Below are 11,034 nucleotides of genomic sequence, written 5' to 3' on the forward strand. Positions count from 1 at the left end.
AATAGAAACAGTTTAATGACTACATTTTGATCTTTGTTTCTCTCATGGATCTTGCCACAGCATCAAGAGACAAGGCAGGTGTCAATATTTAACCTAATTCAGGCATTGTTATATCTTTGTTATTAGCTTTGTCGAACAAGCGCAATCATAATACCACAGGAGTGTTGGTAAGTACGTAAATGATTCACAATCCTTCATCATAAAGAAGTGCAGATGTTTGCATTTTCTCACCTTCAATCTTCAACTTTGTTGTGTTTTGAATGCGTCTGTTGTCCTCTAGAGTGTCGTAGTGGTTGATGAACGGGGTGCTGGCAAACGTCCCATTGAACATTCTTCTCTGCATGCATGCCTGAAGAAAACACACATGGTTGGGGTATGGTATAATAGGTTGAACTGGATATACAAACAAATAGTTAGTTACCAACAGCTCACTTTGCAGATGCGAAAATAAGGCCAGTACTTGCTAAAGAATCCGTGTACCTTCCGTTCAATCCATATCCGTTTGGAAATCAAAACACGAAAAACGAAAAGTGACCTGTTTTTTTAATAATCATCCTCTCAGCTACATTATATATTATACTAAAACACGTTTTTATCCATTTTTAATACAATTCATGACCAGGATATCAAATATGAGAAAAATGGCCTAAATGTTGATTTTGAAAAATACATATTTCAATTTGGTGAAAGAAGTGCGTGCGCACGTGTGTGCGCGCGCGCCCAGAGGCGAACTTAACCATTGCGCAAAGGTAGGCAATTGCCTTGGGTCTCATAATCATCTAATAAATGTTTGTTTTACTCTTCATTCATTAATCACGGATTACGTGTGGACGTCAGCATCGCACTGGGAACTGAGGGACACATCCTACATTATTGATAATGTTATTGATACAGCTGAGGCATGAGCCCCAGTGCAGACAGCTGCATATGAAAGCATTTTTATTGGTTAGGTCCACGAGTGAAAATTGCATCTGAGGCGATCGTCTCTGTCTCTCTTTTTTCCCTGTCTTCACTTCACTTGCCGAGTCAAAGTGGGCAATCGCCCAGTTTAAGGGGGCGCGCGTGTGTGTGTGTGTGTGTGCGTGCGTGTGTCGAGGAAAGAAGAAACTTGTCTAGGCTATATTTTGTACACGTTTAGGCTATAGGCTATCTGAATTGAGCTTTTTGTAAAATAAGGCTCTTGATGGTAGCCTATGACAGACAATGACATAGCAGCCTTTGGCAGCCAGCCAAAATATGTTTCCCCTCTCAATAAAGATTAAACATTTGGTGGTTTGTCCCGTTTTGATCTGGATCAACAGCTGTATGTCTGTCGCTGTTTAGATCATGCCTCGTTTCCTCTGAGCAGCACAGTTCGGTTCAGCACGGTTACCCTACTAGATCTGCCATGCGTTTCCACTACCGACAAGAGGCTTTAGTCTACTTAAAAGACGGAGACAGCCATGGTCAGAAAACAGTCTATGGGTCAGAGCCATCACGGCGCTGGCCGCTATAGCTTAACCTGCTGATTAATATAAATTATTATTTGGAACTTCAAAAATGAAAATGCACATTTTTTACATTTTCTGTTTGTCTCCTTTCCCATGTTCGTATGTAAAGGGCGACATGGAAAATAAAAAATAAGAAATGGCAATCAATTCATGTTTTACAGGCATATTTTGAATAAAACAGTAATTTTTTTTTAAATGAAACAAATAATAAAAAAATGAAATCAAACAGTTTTTTTCGTTTTTCGTCTTTTGATTTCCAAACGGATATGATTGAACGGAAGGTACACGGATTCTAAAGACCCACTTTGTTTTCTATCAGTTTGAGTTGATTTTGGAAACTTTGGCACTTACTGTCTTGTAAATTTTTTTTTTTTTTTTTTTTGTATTTGATTTTGAGCTGCAAAGCACTTTGAACTTTTGAACTTGAACCTTTGAGGAATCTGGTGTGTGGTAAAATTAAAAATGTTCATGCAGGGGGAAATAAACTTTGTAACCAATTTAATACTTTGAAATTTGCTAGTTATTTTTGTTCTATGCCATCTTTCTGGGCTTGGCCCAGAGACCAAAAAAAAGCAACCAAAATGAGTAAATACAAGCACATGTTCACTTCTGAAGGCAGTTAAATAAAACACAGAGTGAGTTACTCACATGGCCAAAGTGTCCTTTCCTGGAGCAGTTGTAGCAGTAGGCAGGGGTTCGACCCTGATCTACTCTCCTTCGCTTTGCAGGAACACCTGTCTTAGTCTGAATCAAACAGAGAAAATGAAAAGGAGCTTGTTAAAAATAAAGGATTTTCCCTCTATAAAGAATGTGCTGGTTTAACCTTGCGTTTTACTCTTCTCCAGCTGTCAATCCAGTGCTCCCAATTGATATCAGCTTCTGTGTATTGTACGGTGAATATAGGAGCTGATAAACCAGTGATTAACAGGGCTATCGTTAGACGCCTGTAATGACCCTGTATGATAAGTAACCTTCTGTGTGTGTGTGTGTGTGTGTGTGTGTGCGTGTGTGTGCGTTGGACACAGGGTCCCGTCCCCTATGGGCCAGTGTTCTGAAAGCCTTCCACGCTCCAGCGCTCACAGCAAATATACACTGATAAAGAGAGAGAGAGAGAGAGAGAGAGAGGAGACACAGGCACAGTGCATTTACTGCTAATGTTATACATACACACACACACACACACACACACACACCTAAAGCCAATCTCACACACACAGCTCTGCACACCTTCACACTCATCTAAGGTGTACCCCTCCTTCCTCTCCCAACCCTGATTCAGAGATTACAAATGATTTGTGCCCCACGTCATTTCTTAAACATAGCTCAGCTAACCTCCTTTTCTTCTCCTCTCCCAACCTCCTGATATCCTCTCTCCTCCGTACCCACATCCACCCCTCACACTTGTGCCCCCCCCCCCTCTCTCTTTTCCGCTTGAGTAGTTTTGCGGCAGAAAGGATAAATGCTATTAGAGCGTTGCGTCATTATCGGGTCAGGCCGGCCGGGCCCATCTCCATCACAAAGGCCAGGAGATCACAGACCTCTTGCAAGCACCCATGTGTGTGTGCGCGCGCACGCACACGCGCACACACACACACACGCACACACACACACACGCGCGCACACACACACACAAAGGAGATCACGGTCCCCTTCTCAAGCTCCCCCCTTCCCCGATCTTCACCCTTCCTGCCCCTCTTCCCATTCATCCTTCATGTAAATTGGCTGTAGGTCTCCCTCTGTCTCTCCCTCCCTGACCTTGGTCTTGTGTTATCTCCACACACTCTGATCCAGCACATAGACAGAATGAATAAAAGCACGAAAGAGAAAGGGGTAAAGAAAGGAGTAGAAATGAAATCCCCTCCTATTCGCCCATCAACCTGGGTTAGTTTGTCTGAAAACCTGGTGTGAGTGTGCGTCTGTCTGTATGCGTGCGCCTGCTAGGAGTTGTCTGCCTCATACAATTTTAATTAACTGGATGAAGCTTCATCCCTCTCTCATTCTCGCTCTCTTTTTTCATCCGGCCATTCCTATCAGGGGCATCTAAATTGCTAACGGGGCGAGGGCCTGGGGGATCACATCAGTTTGGTGTCTTTCTCTTTCGTTTCTCAGGGGTTTGGAGAGTGTCTCCTAGAGAGTCTGGCTGTGCAGTGAAAGACAATATGGCATACAAGGCATATCTGGATAGTTTCGAAAATAAGCCTTATCTTGGGCATGGAATTTGAGGTTTAGCATTGGTGGCTAATGCCATTATTAACTAACATTTTGTGGCAGCATACTAGCTTTACAAATCCAATCCACTATTTTGGGTTTCTCTGAATTGTGATGGTAGTTGGCTAAATCAACAAAAAAAAAATCCTACACCATATTGATACTGATTTTCAAATGGAACAGGCTCTGTCTCAGAACAGCAATGCATTACTGTTCCTAACATGAAAAGAATTTGATTTAAAGAGTTATTTACACAGTAAAAGGAGATTTGATATTTGAGGTTGTTTTCAAATCAGCAATGCTTCTGTGATTTTTTTTGGGGTCATGTTCACTGGCGCTTTAAGGTACAGACACATTACCCTTCCTTTCAACAACATTGCCCGTATTCATTGACCTTTTATATTTTTCCAAAGACAAATTTTCCCTATAGTAAACAATAAAGCTGTATTGAGTTGTTTTTACAAACCACTGTTTATGTGGAATGCTGGAAGTACAATATTGAATTAAGATACATTAACACCGTTTCATGCTATTATATTACACATGACAAAATGTCTTTTACATTTTTTGTATCTACTGTCCATGTTGGATTTATTTTTGTTTTCTTGATCAAGTCTGTATGCTGTTTATGGGACAAATATGATGATATAATTGATAAGTTGCATCCAGTCTAAACTTTCCATTCATTGACTTGCACGACAGACACTTTACAGAATAGCAGGTTGCAATGGAAACGCAAGCCTGTGTTTAACTAACTCTTGAGTGCAGAGACTTCAGGAAAGATCTGAGTCTGATCCACTTCCTGCTGATATGACATGAAGAGCTTCTGGAGCAGTCAGAGACACTTTACCAGTCAGACATAAAGCTGACTGAAGCTGGGTGAGGGCTGGATATGGTTTAAGGTGTGTCTGTGTCTGTGTGTGTGTGTTTGTGTATAAGGGTGTTTAAGAAAGTCCTGAGGGTTTCGATACGTGGACACTGACAACCAACCATCCGTGGCCCCTCATGCATGCACACACGAGCACTCTTTCTCAGTCCAACACACACACACATACTTACACACGCACGCGTTTTCCCAACACATACACTGTGTCTCTTTAAGCCCCGCTCTCCTCTGCTCCTTGCCTTAGCTGCTGGTGGCAAAGCCGTGATAATCCTTTGGCCAACACAAAGCTCAGACTGTTACAAACTACAATCTGAAGGAACACACACACACACACACAGTTATCAAACAAAATCCGAGAAGCAAACAGGCGTGTGTGTGTGTGTGTGTGTGTGTGTGTGTGTGTGTGTGTGTGTGTGTGTGTGTGTGAGGAGAGGGTGTGGGGGCTAGGGCCAGCAGCGCTGTTTTGCATATGTTATTGCAGCAATGGGTAAAGGTTTGCATATGTTACTGGACCCACAGGGGACCAACTCTGCATGCTTTATCATAGAAAACAGCCTTGCAACACAACACAAGACCACTGGGCTCATACCAAAACAAACAGACCCTTGTGGTGCGTGTGTTTGCAACATGCCAGTATGTACATATTAGGTTTACAGAGAGGGTTAATTATACAGCTGTGAAATGGCTATATGGCTAACATCCTTCCAAGGAGAATGCAATAATGTAACTAGGGAACCATTAATCCACTCATTGTGCAATTTCCAAAATTGTAAAGAATTTAATTAAAGTGTTTACTCTCACTCCACAAGAAAATCAATCATGCTTATGAGGATGTTTAAGGTGGTGGTGGGCATGTGTTCAGTAAAGGTGGCTTTGGTGTGTGCGTGTTTGGGGGTGGGGAGGTTGGGAGGGAGGGTCCTCCAAATAACCAGATGTGATTCCTGCCCCTTTTGTGTCTGCCAGTTGACAAAGACTCAGACCAAAGCCATAACCCCGCAGCCTGCGAGGACTGACGCTCACACTCAGTGTTAATTCCCAGAGGCTCTTCCTATCTCGTCCCGTCAGTCAGTCAATCAGTCTGAACACAATCAGTGGGAGTCCTGATTGTCTCTTTAGTGCGAGGAAATGCTCCTGGAATGTAATGATAATGTGATGCATGGGGGTGAGCGGCGGTGGGGTGCAACCTCTGGAGGAAACATCGACCCCCCCCGCCCCCTTTCCCCTTTTGAGGGAGCGACCGGAGGTAATCTGGTCAGACCGTGGAAGGCGGAACAGAGGATACAAGCTAATCTATTCAAATCTAGCTCTAAGTTATTCGATTTCTTTTCACAGCTCTCAACGCTGAGTTCACAGGCTTTTTTTTCTCTTGTATTGTCACCAGTTTGAGGCAATTTTTATGGAAATATTTCCTTCACTTTGTTACCAGCAATTAGAAGGACACAACACAAAGGTACATGAGAGACATGGTTTAGATATGCTATGTACAGATGGCCTCAGTCTCCTTTGCCCTGGCCAGGGTGATGTTAAACCATACTTTTACATTTCAGCCAACAACACACACCAAAAACAACAAGACCCAGCAAAGCGGAAAGGCAGACCTGCGAAGCCTGCAAAACCTCTGATAAACCTGTGTGTGTGTGTGTGTGTTTGTGAGTTTGCGTGCACATTCCTATGGTTTTCCATGTACATTCAGTCGTGTACGTGAAAACACCTGTACCAAAAAACAAGTGTCCCTGTCTTTCTGAGCAAATACAGCCAAAGATCTGATCTGTGGACATTATGTTTTTATGACCTCCTTTTCTTTTCTTTAAATACTTTAAAAGAGAAGTAAGCGATATTATTTTGTTAATAAACATGTTAAATCACTCTATATTCATACAGCAATCACTTAAACAGTATGCGCAGTTCATAACACAGGTCTCCCAGTCATTCAACTTTGTAGTAATTGCCAGATACAATTTCGAGAATCCCACTCATTTTGATCCAATCAGTGAGACAGAGCGCTATAAAGAGGCGGGTCCCTCTGCCCGCGAACGATGACTCGCTGCTCTCCATTGCGGCACTATCTGATGAAGACGGCTGCGTGTTCATGTGGTGGTGACTTTGGGACGAGGGAGGGGACTGTTAACTGCAGTAACTGACAGGAAGTTAGCTAAAAGGACTATATCGCTTACTTCTCCCTTAACGTATTGTTTTAATTGTTACAACAGTTGTTTACTTTTCAACTAGGCAATGATTTGTTTTGGTGCTGAATCTGATAATTAAGTTACGCTTGATTAATCATTCAATCAAGATGTTAACTTTTATTTTAAATAGCCCATGATAACATTGTTTTGTTTGACTAGGAGCTTAAAACACTCATTGTCATTCATTCAACAATTATATAAGACAAGGAATATAAACCACATTTCAAAGAAACTCCTACTAAGTCCGCCAAGTGATTGTCAATTATCAAAATAGTTGCCTGATATCAAATTGTTTCAGCTCTAGTTTTTTTCCCCCGCTGTTCTGTGTCTCCCAAACTGCAAGGCAAATCTACCATGTTGGGCATGGGAAGGGTGAACTCAAAAGATGTGATTCATCAGCTGGATGTGAGGCTGTGAACAAGATAAAACCAATTAACTGTCATTATCTCCTATACTCTGCACTGCACTTTTCCTTTAACTGTGCTCCCGGAATTGACCTGAATCTGCAGGACTTTATTTGGCCCTGATGGCAGCTAATCGTTCACAGAATTAGATTAAAAACATACAAAAGCCCTTTTCACAAATGTACCCTCCGCTTCCCTTCTATGCTGTCAGTGTCTCAGTCTGAGGGGGGGGGGGGATAAAGGGTGAAGAGCCTTTTGACACGGCAGAGGTGAGAAGACCAGGGGAGTCTGTATTGTACAATGATGAGACAGCAAAAAAACAGCTCACTGAATAGATGTGGGTTTAAAAGGGATTTCCACAGAGCGCTGTCAGAATGAAGCACATTCTGGTAAGAAGAGGTCAGCCAGACAGTGGGGAAGGACTGAGACTTAAACATGTGATTACAAGTTCAGCAGAAAGAACAAAAGAGTTACGAGGTCATTACTATTTGAATTGTAGGTTATGGGGGAGGATTGTTCAGGGAAAAAATATAATACAATTTTTAATAAGAACTAAAAACACTAAGCTCATTACTCTTCCAGTTGAGATAAATTATACCACTGATGTTAGGATGTTGTTTTAGGATGACAACTTTTTGAATAAAGGAAAACTAGAAAAACTCGGTGTGTAGACAACTCTTTCAGCGAACACACCAAGCACACACACAGGCCAGTACATCCCATTAAGAAGTTCCTCTCTTCCGAGTGCATTTCTCTCTTTGGCCACTGAGAGGCGCTCTAACACAGCATGCTGGAGATGACCGATTCCAACAGCTGAAGGGAGATTGGCAGAGGTTGGAAATGATGCAATCTGTCATAATTATCAACTTGTATTTAAAACTGCAAAACAGTTGCAAACACACACTAATTGTTTCTTACATATGTGTAAAAATAAATAAAATTTAAATAAATATGTAAAAATCCGAAAGTATCCAGTGAAGCTGTGGTGTCACTGTGGATGAAAAGCATTTTAAGGCTTTGGCTAAATTGACAGGAAGTTTTTCACTTCGAAAGACAGACAGCCATATTTAGTATATACGACACCAGAAATGTACCTAATGCAAATTTTTGTCCCTATTCTATTTATGTTTTCTCACTCAGAACCACATAACCATTGGAAGAGAGCAGGATAAAACAATTAACCTGGAACACAATGTGCATACTCACATCGTTTCTACAGAGAAATGTTCATATAAAAAATACTTATGTTAGGGGCGCCCTTAGCTCAGTTAGTAGGGCGTCCCCCCCATGGGCCTCGGCCAGCAGCGGACCCGGGTTCGATTCCAGCCCGCGGTCGTTCTCTGCATGTCACTCCCCTCTCTGCCCCATTTCAACTCTTTCTCTACATTATCAATAAAGCATAAAAATGCCAAAAAAATATCTTATTTTTTTTAAATGCTTATGTTCTAGATATCATGTCATTGAAAAGAAGCACCAATTTTATTTGAGATTTGAACACAACTTTAATATTTCCAAGAGTTTATTTTTATTTTTTAGTGTCCAACTAGATTACCCATTAATTGCAATCTGCAGAGACCATGGTCTTGCACACAGCGATATGTTATGTTGTTTTGTTGTTTTTTTTTTTTCACAATATGTTTATTCTTTTTTTCCCCACAAAACGCACAAACAAACATCTGCACCATCACACAAGGACACAAACCAAGATATATGTTATGGTGTTTTTAAAAATATATAGAAATAATTGAAATATTCTCACTGTTATAACATCACAAAGGGCATCTACTCATGTGTCCAAGCTTCAATTCATTATCTGGCGACAGTACATTTTAAACCACAGGGCATTAGGTTAAAAGTGTACATGAAATAGACAAAGCAAACGATTTAGACTCTACATTTTAGTTGTAATACTTATTGATTTTTCAAGTGTAATATCTATACATTATTGTTTAATTCAACCAACAAAATTGGAAGAAATAAGCCATCTGAAATATAATATAATAAATACTTTGACGCATATAAAGCGTTACAAGCTTTACATAGTCAAACTTGAGCTTTTTTTTTTCTTAAGAAATGTAAATGCATGCTCTTTTCTGAAAAGTTCGTCCTAACCTTGGACACACAAAGGCATGTGTGAATATGAGCATACAGCAAAAAACCTTCTGGAGAACAGTGAAAAAAAGTAAAACGTGCAAAAAGAAAAAGGGCAGTCGAGTGAGAAAGAGTGACATTAAATGGAGTTGGAACAGCTTAATTTCTGTGTTTAACAAAAAGTTCAAAGACATTTTTTTTTTCCCCCACTGGCAGCTCTGAGAGAGCGAGAGAGAAAGAAAGAAAGAGAGAGAGAGACACACATGGGTCCCTGAAGAAAAGATCGATACATACATACTGATAACGCCGCAAGGAGAGAATCAGCTCAATACACCCTCACACACACCATAGTGGTCAGAGGTGGCGATCAATAAACACACGTGTACAGGTGTCACCATCACTATCTAAAGAGAGGCCAATCAATGCTCACACAACCTATATACCTGTACCAATCAGCTGCTGTGTGCTCTGGTTCACTCTCTCTGCTTGCTCTCTCGTCTCTTTCAGTTCCTTTTTAATACACTCTCCTTCTCCTCATTTTTCTCTCTCTCTCCTTCCATCCTTCTGACTCTCTTAGAACACACCCCCCTGTCCCTCTCTCTGGTCCATGCAGAGTATATTTCTCCCATGTAGGTGAGTCATGTTGAATGAACGTCACATGGCCCCTTTTTACTTTGGTACACCACATACAAACATCAAAAACATAAACAAAATTCACATGAAAGTGAATTATTGATTGTGATTTGACCCATGGCCAGAGTTATAAAAAAATTAAAAAGGAGAAAAGAAATCTCACTTCACAATATCCTTGATGGTTTCAGGGAGAGCCGGGACTTCCAGCAGTGGCCACAGGGTGGCACTCTGGTCTAAACCGAGCACAGAAGGCCCCTGAAGACACTAACAGGATGAAAAAAGTCACTGTGCGTGTGCGTGTGTGTATTTATGCATGATCTTTACATGCATTAATGCAGCCTGTGTAAGGACGGCAGGTCGGTCAACTTGCCAGCCTTCTCTGGTCGCTCTCGTTCCATACATTGTTCTCCTCCTTTATTGCCTTCCTCATTTCCCTGATTTACTCCCTCTATCCTTCCCAAATGTTGTCTGCCCCCTTTAAAAACATCACCCCTGTTGCATTCAAATTCAGTGTGTTAGGTGGCATTGTGTTGTTAGATGAAGCTATGTGCGGCATTTCTGTGTCAGTTTCTCTCATTTTCTTCCCGTGTCTGCTTTGTTTAACGTAGACAACATGACATTAATCTCATGACATTCATTTTCAATGCTGCTCCAATGGTGTTGAAGAACATAATGGAAACATTTACAGCTACTTAAAAACTACATCAATTCATTTAGTATTTAGGCCCCACTCATTCAAGAGTCAACATGGCTTCACTTGAAATCAGGAGAAATTCAAGACAGGAGAGGTATGATGCAATATAAATCATAGCCATGCTCCAAAAACAAAAGTGACTCAACCGTACAGTCATTGTTTGACTGAAAATAGCGAGTTCACACCTGTTCTTTTGGGCTGGTTCTCTGGGGCAAATGAAGGAAAATGCTAACAGAAACAAAAGTAGATGAGGCTGCCTGGCGGAAATGTTCTTTAATAAAAAAAAAATTATCGGCAGTATTTCATTTTGGACAAAGTAAGTAGAAGGGGTCTGCAGGAAAAGGAGCGACCCCACTCTGTAAAGCTGTATGCAAAATAATGAAGTAAAACCACAGGGTCTGTAGGCGTGTTTGTGTGGGTGGGTGGGTGGGTGGGTGAAAGA

The 11,034-nt window shown here is 41.2% G+C and overlaps 1 protein-coding gene across 1 annotated transcript in view; it reads right to left on the bottom strand.

Moving 5' to 3' along the window:
* Positions 1 to 11,034, bottom strand: part of zcchc7 (zinc finger, CCHC domain containing 7) — a 45,426-nt gene that overhangs the window by 2,900 nt on the left and 31,492 nt on the right. Inside the window, exons 8-9 of the mRNA XM_080028963.1 lie at positions 2,139 to 2,234; positions 232 to 349 (exon numbers count right to left, since the gene is read on the bottom strand). Coding sequence (XP_079885089.1) covers positions 232 to 349; positions 2,139 to 2,234 — 214 coding nt within the window. The remainder of the gene's footprint in view (positions 1 to 231; positions 350 to 2,138; positions 2,235 to 11,034) is intronic.

This window comes from Ammodytes marinus, assembly GCF_949987685.1.
Source record: "Ammodytes marinus genome assembly, chromosome: 6".
NCBI lineage: Eukaryota > Metazoa > Chordata > Actinopteri > Uranoscopiformes > Ammodytidae > Ammodytes > Ammodytes marinus.